General features: G+C 42.6%; 1 protein-coding gene across 15 annotated transcripts in view; it reads right to left on the bottom strand.

Annotated features, from left to right (window-relative positions):
- TCF4 (transcription factor 4) overlaps positions 1-12,496 on the bottom strand; it is a 578,937-nt gene extending 566,441 nt beyond the window's left edge. For 11 of the 15 annotated variants that reach the window (XM_068251303.1, XM_068251305.1, XM_068251312.1 and 8 more), the window contains exons 1-3: positions 12,217-12,496; positions 11,879-11,972; positions 10,335-10,407 (exon numbers count right to left, since the gene is read on the bottom strand). In XM_068251303.1, coding sequence (XP_068107404.1) covers positions 10,335-10,407; positions 11,879-11,950 — 145 coding nt within the window. In that variant the 5' untranslated portion in view covers positions 11,951-11,972; positions 12,217-12,496. Of the gene's footprint in view, positions 1-10,334; positions 10,408-11,168; positions 11,211-11,664; positions 11,844-11,878; positions 11,973-12,216 lie in introns of those variants that run through there. The other 4 variants (XM_068251309.1, XM_068251311.1, XM_068251308.1 and 1 more) reach the window with 4 other exon arrangements.
- Between the last annotated feature and the right edge of the window lie 1,795 nt (positions 12,497-14,291).

Here is a 14,291-nt window from a genome sequence, read left to right as displayed (position 1 = left end):
GATGACTGAGAATCTCAGTGTTCACTACTGGTGTTTATAAGTAAAAAATAACATATAACGTTAACATCATCTCATTCTTCAGTGACTAGGACAGGACAGCAGCTTAGCAGAGTCTCATTAGGATAAGATGAGCTGCAGTACCGGCCACAAAGAGTTATCACATTAGCAGCAGAGGGGGAAGCTGATGGGGTCGCTGTGAGCTTAGCAGTGAAAGTCGGTCATTCAGAAGAATATTCAACCTTTTTCTGATGAATTAAACCGACCGTTATGTTGATCCTCCCCCTCTTATACTTTGACCAAGAACACATATGCAGATCAGTTATGTCAAGTGACACTTCAGCAGCCAAAAGATTAGTATGCCGGCCATACAGCTGGTCGTTATTAAAGAGGAACTGTAACCCAAACATTGAACTTCATCCCAATCAGTGACTGATACCCCATTTCCCATGATATTGTGGTAAAACCGCTCCCACAGTGTGATCATGACCTTGGTCCTGACAGATTGCTGTCTGTGAACCACGTTGCATTGTGGGAAATAACGTCTGTTTCCAACTGCCAAGCAACCAGTATCTCCCTCTGTATATATGTATATCTAAAAAAAAAAAACCTTTTAGCCTATTGCATTGTTAGTGGGTGTGGTTTTACAGAATGGCAGTTGGTGCTGTCTGTTGTTTTTCTGTCTGCCAGCAGTAAAGATGATGACTGTGAATGCTGAATGTGGATGAAACAATATGCAAAAAATTACAGTACGTAAAATATCAATCATTTCTTGATCTCTCTTCCAGTTTTTTAACTTCTCTCTATTGATTTGTTTTTTTTTTCTGCTTTTCGCTTAAGTTCCTGTTTAAAAAAAATAAAAAAATTCTGGTCTCTTCAGGTTTTCTTCAGGTCGCAATTCTTCTGGGTCCAACCCAGTGTGAATTTTGGCTCCATTACCCGCACACAAAAACTACAGCCTACTGATTTTAATAGGCTGCTTCCAATTTGTGTCCGAGTGAAAAAAATCATGCCTTTAGCCACCATGTCCAATTTCCCATGATTTGGGTCTGAATCCGCAGCTGCGCGATTGCTGCATCTGTCTCAGCACTCCACTGGAAACGGGGCCTTACAGCACCCACACCTGCTCAGATGTGTAGGATTTCGTACAATCTTTATTTAAGATTGTAAAAACTACCCGCAGAACGCTGCTCAGATGAGAATTCGATGATCTCCCCATCTGCACAGGAAACCGTTTCCAGCCAAGTCAAGATATGGTTAATTCTGGAAAATGACTACTCTCTGTTCAGTTCCACAAACCTTTTAAGGGCCGTGTCTGAGATCAATCTTGAAGTGCTTAAAGGAACTGTGTGGTGGATCCATGCTTATAAAAACAATGTTACATATTCTGGAAGAGAACTGTTTATTAATGCCACAGATGTTTCTTCTTCTGACTTATCCAGCAATGAAAAAAAATCCTGCAGGTCGCACAAACCTGCTTTCCGTTTCCCACGTGATTACTCCTTACCCCTCCTCTTCTGATGACTCATGCTGTCTGCTTTTCACATAGACAGCTTCACATGGAAGCCAGCAAGTAAGCTTGCGTGACCTACAGGAATGTTATATATGGCTGGATATTACAGAAGAAAAGGCATGCAGGGTTGGAAATAGCATCTGTGCTTTTATTAAACACTTCTGTGGATATAACAGAGGATTCCTATGCATGAATCCACTACAGGGTCACCTTAAAGGGGAACTTCGGCCTAAACAAACATACTGTCATCATGTTACATTAGTTATGTTAATTAGAATAGATAGGTAATAATCTCTTACCCTCCCTGTTTTAAAAGAACAGGCAAATGGTTTGTGATTCATGGGGGCTGCCATCTTTGTCATGGGGGCAGCCATCTTTTTGGTTGAAAGGAGGTGACAAGGAGCAGGAGACACAGTTCCAAATGTCCTGTGTCCTGATTACCCCTCCTAACTGCACACGCTAGGCTTCAAATGTCAAATTCAAAATGTAAAAAAAAAACAAATTGCACCAAAACAGCAGAAAGAGAACAACAAAATCAGAAATCCCATCATGTTTTGCACAGCATAAGGGGAAAACTGCCCGGGCAGTTTTCTTCTGTGCAGCTAAAAATGAGGCTTGTATAAGAGAAACAAAGTTCTGGTGCTGTGAAACTGTTAAAGAAACACAAAGCCTTTTCAGTGCTGCTGAGTCGATTTTTAGTCCGGATGTTCACTTTAACCACTCTGCAAAATAGAGGGTTTTTTTCCTAGCTGACAGAAACACCAATCAAAAGTGATTCTAACAAAACCTCAATGACCTCTTGGGGTAGGTTTCTTCCTGAGTCAGGCCCAATGTGTTTGTTTATATTTATTTCAGAAAGCCTAAAGGCTGTTTAAATGAAACTGACTATAATACTCAATATACTTAAATTACTAATTTCAACTGTGTTTTAAAATACTGGCACGTGACTCGCACTGTTGACTCCAGTAAATATCCCACCCCTGGACCATACCACGCCCTGCTCAGTTTGTGCTGAAGAATGGATTATATCTGCACAGGGATGATGATCAGTGCAGACAAGAGAGAAGGGAATGAAACCTAGAAGCAATGAGGAGCAGTTTAAAGCTATACCCACGTTAAAGCTCATATGATATACAGGCTTTCTGAGTCCCACGTAAGCACTTAGTAGTAGAGACATATAAACGTCTTAATTACAAAAGGTCAAATATATAACCTGTCTAGTTAGGAGCTTAATATCTGTCCTCTTTCTGCAGGATAGACTGCAAGACTGTAGACTACAATTCTATTAGAAAGCTCAGTCTGTGCCCCGCCCCCTTGCTGTCAGAGCAGGATGATGATGCTGAGCCAAGCACCAATCTCCCCCCACAGAGCCTGTTACCCGTGTTTCCCCGAAAATAAGACACTGTCTTATATTAATTTTTGCTCCAAAAAGTGTGCTAGGTCTTATTTTCAGGGGATGTCTTATATTGGCACTGCATGATATGTCCCATGCTGGCCACCTCTTATTGCTGCTCATTGTAATGTCACAGTGCCAATCAGGCACCTGTCATGTCATCCCTACACACAGATGATAAACCTGCTGTGTGCAAAGATGACATGACAAGTGCCTGATCGGCACTGCACGATGTGTCCCCTTCTGTTCTCAGTGTGGCTGCTCTGTCCAGCCCCTTAGCCTGTGTCTCCTCTCCTCTCCCTGTGTATTAAGTGCCCCCCCCCCCTACACACACACACACACTTCTGACCCCTGTGTGGACACTCTGCCCAGCCCCCTAGCCTGTGTCTCTGCTCCCCTGCATTGTGTCCCCCTCCCTTCCGATCCCTGTGGCCACTCTGTCCCACCCCCTTGTCTACGTCCCCCGCTCCCCGTGCATTAAGTGCCCCCCCCCCTTCCGACCCGTGTGGCCGCTCTGTCTCGCCTCCTTGTCTGTGTCCCCCGCTCCCCATGCAAGTTAAATGTAATGGCAGCCAGCGTGTCTTACTGTAGCCATGTTGCACGGAGATCGCCGGCGTCCTCACTTTTCCTTCTAGTAACCGGCGCTTGTGTAGATGACGTCATCTACACGAGCGCCGGTTACTAGAGGGAAAAGTGAGGACGCCGGCGATCTCAGGGCAGCATGGCTACAGTAAGACACGCTGGCTGCCATTACATTTAACTTGCATGGGGAGCGGGGGACACAGACAAGGAGGCGGGACAGAGCGGCCACATGGGTCAGAAGGGGGGACACTTAAAACAGGGGAGCAGAGAGACAGTATAGGGGGCGGGATATCATGTGTACTGCGGCTGGGGATGTAATGTGGCTTTGGGGCTAGGTCTTATATTCGGAGGATGCCTTATATTCAGATAATGAATGACATTTCAGCTAGGCCTTATAATCAGAGGATGTCTTACTTTAGGGGAAAGATGGTAGTAATATCTGTAGCTGGTGTAATTTCTCTCACATGACCTAACTTTTTTTAGCAGTTAGGTCATATTAGGTTTCTTTCAAAGTCTTATTTGAAAGAAAAAAAAAACATTTGGGATCTCTGCTTATTAATCTATTAGGGCAGGGGTACAGAACCTTGGCTCCCCAGCTGTGATAAAACTACAAATCCCAGCATGCATTTGCCTTTATTAATCATGACTGTGGCTATCAGACTCCTGCAATGCATTGTGGGACTTGCAGTTCCTTAACAGCTGGAGAGCCAAGGTATTAGGGTACATATTTAGAAGTGGACCTGGAATTGGCCTTTAAATATCTTTGTTTCTGAACCTTCCAGAAATATTTACAGTATATCTAGTTCATAAGTTGTTCTGTTTAATACTCTTATACAGAATATAAGTTATTTTGGAGGGCCATTTTCAGTACTCCTTGAAAAACTTTAGCAGTTCCAACACTCAGGCCCATATGCAATTAACTTTTTCTTTTTCATATTTTCTTCAAAATAACTTTTAGGCATTTTACAAGTAAAAGAGTACAGGTTTTCCCCGACATACGAACGCCCGACTTACGACCGACCCACCGATATGACCGGCATGATTCAGTGTTTCCATGGGAACAAGCCCCAAAAAATGTTCAAATTGGACTTGTAGTTTTTGAGAAAATCGATCTTAAAAAATTCAAAGAAAAAATGGCTTTTAAACTTGTATAAGCAGGTGTGGAGCTGACACAGGGGGACACTGGAGGCACAGGGGGGGCACAGAGGAGGTACAGGGGACAGAGATGGCACATTGTTCCGACTTAAAGGACTTACGAGGCCAGATTTGCAAAAAAAACATAAAAAAAGTTAGATACCTGTGCGTGTTTGCAAGGCACGGAGGACGCCGTCCGCGCCCTCCGTGCCGTTCCGCCTGGTCCCCGCTGCTTAATATGCCCCCGAACGGTCCCCGACCGTGCGGCCCGGGTCGTGCTCCCCAGCCTGTACCAAGATGGCCGCCGGAGCTGGCCAACCCCCCGATCCACGTAACAGTAGCGTGGATCGGGGAGTTGGCCTTAGAGCTGCGCAGCCGCACTCACGGCTATGCGGACTGCGCAGCCGCGGCCAGCACCGTCCGCCATCTTTGTGAAGGCTAGAGAGTCCGACCCGGGCCGTGCGGTCGGGGGTTGTTCGGGGGCATATTAAGCAGCGGGGACCAGGCGGAACGGCACGGAGGGCGCGGACGGCGTCCTCCGTGCCTTGCAAACACGCACAGGTATCTAACTTTTTTTATGTTTTTTTTGCAAATCTGGCCTCGTAAGTCCTTTAAGTCGGAACAATGTGCCATCTCTGTCCCCTGTACCTCCTCTGTGCCCTCCCTGTGCCTCCAGTGTCCCCCTGTGTCAGCTCCACACCTGCTTTTTGCAATGGTTTTTTTGCAAATCTGGCCTCGTAAGTCCTTTAAGTACAGATTCAGGTTGAGAACGAACCTACAGTCCCTATCTCGTTTGTTAACCGGGGATTACCTGTACCTAAAGGTTGGTGAAATGGTGCTATCAAAATTATTTTGAGTATTTCCTTGATTGCTGGTTGTTTAAAGGGACTTTTATGAGGTGTGAAAAAAATCACCTAAGAAAAAAAAGTGAATTGCATATGGGCCTCAGTGTTTAAAAGGAATAGGATGCAGATCGACACTCACACTGATATATTTTCAGAGGCAGGGCTAATGCACAACAATGGCGAACCAATACACGGACTCTATAGATCCTTCAGCATTCTGCCTACAAAGGAAACTGATGCAGTTTCTGATTTATCCCACCGATATACCTACGGTAAAAAATCATCATCACCTTTACAGTTCAAAACACTCCATATAATGTACCCCCCAAAAATGCAAACAACCTCAAGCTCTATAGCACTGGCAAATGATGTCACAGAAAGCGATGGGGGGGAGGAAACGCACAAACCACCATATTTAAAGTAATGGCACTAGACCTATCTAAATATGATAGATGTGTAATCATTATCATTCATTATCTTTTATTGATAAAACACTAGCATATCATGAAGTACTACACGCTAAATAAGAGGTGTAGGTCATAAACCTGAAACAGACAATCACAAAAACATAACACGATAGATTCAAATTGGTCAAAAAGCTTACAGTCTACAGTATAAGACTAAGGCAAATAACCTTTTACAGCAGTCTACACCAAGCAGATTTTCAAAAACTTTTTCTTGACATTCTGTGTATCACAGTATATTTTATTTTAACGTTACATTTTTTAATGCAATCTGTATATTCTGTTGAATAATATATATATATATTATATAATATACCCACTTATGATTTTTATTTTATACTGTGCAAAGCCAATCCAGTTTTAAACACTTCTCTGCTATGGTTACAACAATCAGACAACTAAAACAACATTACAAGACTTATGTATGACCAATATACAAAATAAACAAGATTTAACCTTGATAACATTTATAAATCACAACCTCTCCATCACAACAAACCAATATGCATGTGTGTGTATATATATATATATATATATATATATATATATATATATCTCAAGAAGTTTTAAATCAGGATGATACCATTTATTGACTAACTAAAAATGAATAAAAATAAGCAAGCTTTCGGCTTTGCAGCCTTCGTCGGGCTTATATCCTGTGTGTCATACCATACACTATACACATGTATGCATATGACAGCATATAACTATATATATTATACATAGGCACATTTTATGTTATCTTGAAATAGAAGCAAGGCATGAACCATTAGTGGAAGAATGTAAAAATATCTATGAACCCTGTAGAAAGGGCCACAAAAGTCATAAAAAAACATAAAGGTAAGATAAAATCCACAAAAAGAGAAAAAAACTGGAAAGGCGTAAAAACAATCTCTTCCTTTCTATAGGAATTTTCTGTTTTAAATTGAATCATACCTTATATTGAGACCTACACCCTTTGTCAGTCTTTTTCAATTTTTTACGAGCAAAAAAAAAATCACAAAAGCCCCACTGCAGGCATGTTGACACGGCAAAGCATAAAATAAGCAAAAAAAAGCAACTAAACCTGGGAATGAAAACATAGCTAGAAAACAGCCAAGGTTTTACTTTATTTTTATATTTTTGCCTGTGAGCTGTAAGGAGTGTAACAACAAAAGCTCAGGAGGCCTCTGTGCAAAATGTACCTTAAGGAGTTTAGATCAACAACATGTGTGTGTTTGGAAATGCGGGAGTGGAAGGTTTTTTAGGTGAAATAATTCCTCAGCATGGCTGGTTTGTTGAACACCTGCAGACATCAAACAAAAACTGCTGTTTCTTTACTAGGCTGGAAAAAAAGGCCTTTCATGTGAAATATGTTCCCTGGGAATGTCAGGACTACAGCTCAAGTTACATTCCTCTCTGCAGAAGCCTCCCCCCCCCCCCCTTCCCTTGACAAAAATGGCCAGGAAGAAGCATAGAGGCCACCACATCAACCAGGCGTGAGCTACCTGTGCCCTACAGCTGCTGAGGAGGAACTACAGATCCTAGCATGGCCAGAACGCAGGCTTGCTGGGACTTTTAGTTCTGCGACAGCCGAACAGTCAATCAACGTTACAGAAGCGTAGGAAATCACGAGGGGGACATGTTCATGGAAGCACTTTTACAAATGATCGTGAAAGATGTGTCACTTGTCCGATACCCCTTACCTCCCCCTTCCCCCCCCCCCCCCCCACTACCACAGCCACGGCCACCACCTCCCACCACACACACTTCCACCATCATGAAGTCTACTTCTTATGTCCTTGTGTCTTAGATGCCAAAAAGTCTAATATTTTTATTAATAAAATATTATTATAAAAAAATAACATGAAAATTAACTCCCCAGTGCTATTAGTGTCTAGTAACGGTAATTCATTTTTTAGTTTGCAATAAAATTTTTGAACCAGTTTGGAATATTTTTTTTTTGCAGATAACCCTTTAAGTATGTTATCTTAGAGGCTTGGTCTACGGCCTTGCAGAACTGGGATGAGTTCATCGGAGGGAGATTTGTTTCATGTATGCAGTTTGCATGTTCTTCCTGTGTTCATGTAGAAACCCTCCAGATGTTGACCCCCCCCCCACTGACAAAAAAAAAGGGAAATAATATCCTAGCAGGTGTTAACCATCTTTTCCGCAAACTATCCGAACCATGTGTGCGTGAATTTGAGTGCGTGCCAACGCCATTTGATTGCAAGCTCCTTTAGGAGATCAGGGCTAACGTTAGTGACTCCCCGAAGTCTATAGGAGCTGAAGAATGAGTTGGCATTGAATAAATGAATAGAATCAATATGGACAAATTGGTAAGAGCCATTTTGCTAGTGTGCGTTGACGTAGGATTCCGTACTGCGATATGTGTCCCGGGAAAAATTATTTCAGGAAACACAAATTCAGGAACAACAACAACAGCAAAAAAACAAAAACAAAACACACAACCAGAAGACAAGCAGCGTTAAAGCGCTACATAAAGATGACATCTGCTCCTGCCTGATTTTCACACGCGTACAGCTGAAGAGAAGTCATACTGCTGTTTACCGCGTCCAGTGCACCTGCCCCATAAGAATGGGTGAAGAATGACTACGCTCACCTATCAATTAACACGTGGGAAATGGCAGACCTGAACAACCAGGGTTTCGGCACACATGTCAATGCCTTACTGTATGACTGAGGCACGGGACCTGCGTGGGAAGACATAATAGGTATGCCTGTTTTGCTGACATCATTATTTCTACATGCAGTTAGACCTCTACAATTCAGCTTCTTCACGAGCCTGCAGAAGCAAATCCTTGATGGCTAAGTTCATCATGATATTGCTCAAGCTTAGTGAATTAGTCATGACTGCCAAAAGTAAAGAAGGCCTAATAGACAGTCATCTAACAATCAAGGCCATCCTAAAATACACTAACCCCCTCAAAAAAGGGTAAGCCAGAAACTGATTTTATGGCTAAGTTTATCATGATATCTCTCAAGCATTAGTGAATTAGTCATTACTGCCAAAAGTAAAGAAGGCAACAGACAGGCATCGAACAATCTAACAATCAAGGCCATCGTAAAATACAGTAGACCCCCCGAAAAAGGAAAGCCAAAAATTGAAAGACACAAAATATTAGAAATCCAGCACAAGTGACAACTCCATTAAGATTGAAAGCCAAGGTTATACTTGCAAAATATATATATATATATATATATATATATATATATATATATATATATATATATATATATATATATATATATATATTGTTTTTTTTTATTTTTTCATCCAAAATGTCAAAGTATTTACACAAACTTCACAATAGTATCACACAAGTAACATGTAAATGAAAATGAAAGCTGAGGTTTCACCTGCAGGTATTACTGTTATTGATTTTGTTTTCTTTAGTATTTATTTAGACTCACCTGGCTACTAATACATGTGCATATCTATCTATCTATCTATCTATCTATCTATCTACTATCTATACATCTATCTATACATCTATCTATACTGCAGTTTGTGAAATGTGTGTGTGTATAATATATATATATATATATATATATATATGTATATATATATATATATCACACTTGGTGTAGCTTAGTAGTGTGTCAAATCTAATCTACAATGTTTGTTTATTCCTTTATTAAGTTTTCGACTGGAGCCAGGCATTAAAGTTCAAGTAGTGAGTATTATTTCCCCTGTTCATCTGCAGTAAGGACTTGATGACATTCAATCCAATGATTTCAAATTATGACCAGCCTATATGACTATCTACAGGGCATGTGCGAGAGCCAGTCAGCTTAAAACATTGCAGCTGTTAAATTTGGGGGTGGGAAAGGGGGGGGGGGGGGGGTTGCTGGTACTTTCATGTATTACATCCAAAATCCATCCACAGGAAAAAAAAAAAAAAGTAGGGGGGTCAGAATATTTATTTTTGGAAACAAAGAAATGTTATAGCTGCGTAGCCCTTGCCAAAAGCCCAGAGTGTCGTATAGATAACAGCCAGCTATTTAGGTGTCTTTGGCACTGGAATTTCAACTGTGCATGACTTTGCCAAGCTCCACTGACATAAGTCCTGATCGTTGACGTCTTCTTCTACTGACGATCAAAAGCTGCCAACCAAAAAAGAATCCAACTGTACAATCCAAAACATATTTACAAGACAAAACAACTCTAGAGGTATCAACTGCTAGAACAGCAACGTAAACCACCAAGTTCACCACAATATAACTCCTGCGAATAGCATCTACTCTATTCACAAAAAAAACACCTTTATCATTAACATAAAAAGCACACCTGAAGATAACACAAAACTACAGGACAGGTCTTATTCATCACTTGCTTGAGATATATCCACCAAAAAAACTAACTTTCAAACTAAAATATTAAACCAAAAAAAAAATGTACATACTTGGGCCAGTAAAATGTCCACTTGCCAAAGAAGTTGGTCCATTTTTCCCGCTGCTGACAGGAGGAGAAAACATCTGCAACAAACAAAGTGGAATGAGTTGAAAAGAAAATGGACAGTCCCTAATAATAACAACAACAACAACATCAATAATACAGTGTAAAGCAGTCTTGTCAGTGCTCTAAACATAACAAAAATTATGCTGAAAACTTATAAAGTCTAAACTGTGTCCTCAAAAAAAAAAAACGTATCAACTGTAATTTCTTTCTAATATTAAATCAAGTTTATAAAATAATTAAATATAATTAAAAAAAAAAAAAAGAAAATGAAGAAAAGAAAAAGAATGAAAGAAATTAAAAAGAAGAATGTTTCTCCGACCTTAGCTATCAAAGCTGAAGCAATCTCCATCTCATTAATAACAGTGAGGCAATGTAAACATCAAATGCCACCTGCATTAACCACACGTAATCCAAAAGCAAAGGAAACTCAAGTCACAACTGTGCAAAGGGGGATTTTTTTTTTTTTACAATTTAGACTGTAATTGGTTTCTCTTAGCCTGCATGCCTAGTGCACAGATAGCTTCCCAGAATTAGAAAAAAATTCCAACAAATGAAAAAGTACAAGATAGAAAAAAAAAGGGGGGGGATGCTAAGTGCCTGAGGCTACATATCCTGTCCAAACATCCAAAAGCCATCTAGGAGGGAGGAAATTCTTTCACCAAAACAGACAAGCCTAAAGGTCTAAGAGGCTAACAGAGTCCACAGTGATCTAACGCATGCAATATTTTAGCTGTGCCTAATGAAGAACTAGCGATATATACAACAGAGATACACATACTGAGATGCATAGCAGAGAAAATTCTGCCTCTGCTAAGTAGGGCTTTACTCAAGCAAGTGGGACACTGTTGGAATCCAAACAGTATTTTTTTTTTTTTTACTCTCGCTTTCCCCCCCCCCCCTCCACCCCAAGTAAACAAAGACACAAAAAAGTACATGAAAACATTGCAAGGAGGCACCTGGGGAAAAGCATTTTACTTGGTAATTACACAAGATCAGCTCTGGTCCCCTACACCAAGCAAGTTTTCTTTCTATATCAGTGCCAAGGCATGGGAGTCTGCACAGAAAGCTGCAAGCGATGGGAACTCTTCCAGGACGAGTAAACCTTATAAACATCACCATCACAACAAATTCACCACAGTGCAAAAATGCAAAGATGAAAACACCAAGTAAAAAAATAATAATAATAATATAGATAAAATGAAGACACAAAATAAGAATCACTTGCAGAAATGAGTTTTAAAAAATAAAATAAAACAGAAAGCTTGCATATTTACCATGGGGTTCCAACTGCAACTACTCAGGTAAGTCAAGAGTTTGTAATTGTTTATTATTATATATATTGTTTTGATTTTTTTTTTTGTCCTGCAGATCGGCTAGAAATCTTTTGTGTTGTTTTGTTCTCTTTTGTTGTTGTTGTTGTTTTTTTTTTTTTTTTTTTTTTTGTGTGTGTTTACAAGCTGTTGTTTAATTTCCACCGTGGGTTCTTACCGCACTGAAATCCAGTAAATCACTCAGCTCTTTGTCCGTCCCTAAGGCAGCCATGCGCTGTTGGTGATTCATTTTAGGAAAAGTACAGTGACACCTAGGAACATGGGGAGCAGTCACTAGGCCTGCACATCACGAAGGGGTTAATAGAAAAAAGAATACAGAGCGGCGAAGAGGGGAGAGCGAGCCCGAAAGCCGAAAAATAGCACTATTCGGGGTGCCCAATCCCAAACCCGAATAGTGCTGTTTTGGGCTGATTTCGGCTCGGCAGTGCCTGCGCTCAGTCCCCTCCCCTCCCCGCCCGTCACTTGTGCACAGATCGGGTGGGCAAGGCTACTTACGGCTTGCAAGGGGCGAGCGCGCGACGACTCCTCCTCCTCGGCTCCCTCCTGCCGGCGTGATTGGTGCCAGGCTCCGGCACAAACAATAGGGGGGGAGCAAAGTGGGACAAGTCGTCCCCCCCCCACCCACCTTCTTCCAAAGTTCTTAGTCAGTAGGAAATGTCAAGACCAAGTTCAGGTTTGCAATGACCCCGGGAACAGGAGAAGCAACAGCAGCAGCCACAGCAGCAGCAGCAGAGTGAGAGTGTGTCTGGTCCCCCTGGCTCAGTGTGTGCAGTAAGCAGGCATCAGCTAGCTGTGAGGCTGGGAGAGGAGGAGGAGGAGGATGAGGAGGAGGTGGGAGTGGAGGAAAAGGAGGAGGGGGGGTTGTGTGTGTGTATGTGTATGTGTGTGTGTGTATATGTGTGTGTGTGAGTGGAGAGATGATCCCCCCTCCACAGCACAGCAGCAACTGCCTGTCTCCATGCTCAGGATGCGGGCCACTAAACCCGTTCATTGTGGAGGCAAGCTATCCCTGACCCCCACTGCCTCAATGCCGGACAATGGGCGACTTCTTTCACGGCTTCTCTTTTGAGCTGGGAGAGTGACAAAAGGGTCGGTCCCTCTAAACTGAGATCTCTGATGGGTTTTTGTTTCTTTTTTTGCGGTTGATGCTGGAGAGTTAACCCAACTAGACACAGTGTCGGACTGGGAGCTGGAAAAACTGAGGAAATCCACCTGGTGGCCAAGCAGCAGTAACCCTGTGTTATCACTCCCAATAGTAACCTGCAGCGAGTCCTCACTGTGAGCGGCAACACCTGATTACTGCTGCTTGGCCAGCAAGTGGATTTCCCACATCCCAGTCCAACACTGACTAGACTGGTGTCCTACGTCCCTGGCAGCGAGAGCTCCGTGCTCAGGTTCCCCCTGCGGCCGCCGTCGAAGTCCGAACCTCTGCGCTGGATTTTAAATCGATTGAAGGCAACAGGAGTAGTGGGAGCCAGGGCCGGGCCGAGGCATAGGCTGGAGAGGCTCCAGCCTCAGGGCGCAGTGTAGGAGGGGGCGCACAATTCATTCAGCTATCATTCTTAATTGTGTTTGAAGCAGAAAGAAATAAGAAAAGGGGATACATAGCAGTGACTGCAAGCCAGATAACTAGATATTAAGGTGTTGGGGAGGTTGTGGGCCCTGTGGCACCTCTTAGTCTAATAGCAATCAGTGTGTGACGGCTGGGGTGGCAGGGATGGAGGGGCGCACTTTGGTGTCTCAGCCTTGGGTGCTGGAGGACCTTGTCCCGCCTCTGGTGGGAGCTGCCAGAGGTAGTTACGAAGAGACCCTTTAAACTCTAGATAGCTACGAAGACCCTTTAAACTCTAAACGCACTAATGCCTCGAGTCCTTTCCGGGGGGTGGATTGGCCCACCAGCCCGGTAGAACTGTCCTCCTGATCCTCACGGTCCTATAATCCCTTTAGTTTGAGTGCTGCGCAGTTTGCTTTGTTGATATAGAAACGTGCACTTTTTACCGTGTTTACTTCTTCTGTGATATATGCTCATTCTCGCACGCTGCCATAATTCTCAGCTGTTTTCACCGGCGACTGCGCCTGGCCCAGCGTCCGCGGCACTACAAGGCCCAGCATGTCATGCCGGAGTTGTAGCTCAAGTCAGGCGACAGAGCCGCCTATCACAAATGCTTTCTAGGAAGTCCTGCTTTAACCCTTCTCCTGCTTGTCTTTGTGTGCTTTTTTTTTAAAGAGTTTCTTTTTCCTTTTTTTGTCTGTCTTAATTGACCCTTCACTCTGACACAGCTAGGAGATTCCTCTCACTATTGGTCACATGGTCTAACAGCCCTCGGGGACACACACAGAAAAGATTGTGTATAATATACACACACTCCCACTCACCCACCCATTCCCCCCCCCCCCCCCCTTCCCTTTCTAACTGGGAGGAAGTAAGCTCAGCAGAGGAAGAAACAGCCTCTTTAAAAGACACCTGCAGTAAATAAATCCTTGCTAGGAGACTGCTAGTTTAACCCATTCACTGCTGTGGTCCGCCTGCTGTTTCCTGCATCATCCTCTACGTTGATGGAACGCATGGC

This window comes from Hyperolius riggenbachi, chromosome 1 (genome assembly GCF_040937935.1).
Source record: "Hyperolius riggenbachi isolate aHypRig1 chromosome 1, aHypRig1.pri, whole genome shotgun sequence".
Taxonomy (NCBI): domain Eukaryota; kingdom Metazoa; phylum Chordata; class Amphibia; order Anura; family Hyperoliidae; genus Hyperolius; species Hyperolius riggenbachi.
The sequence above is the reverse complement of the archived record's forward strand: the minus strand, read 5'-3'. Positions and strand labels throughout refer to the sequence as shown.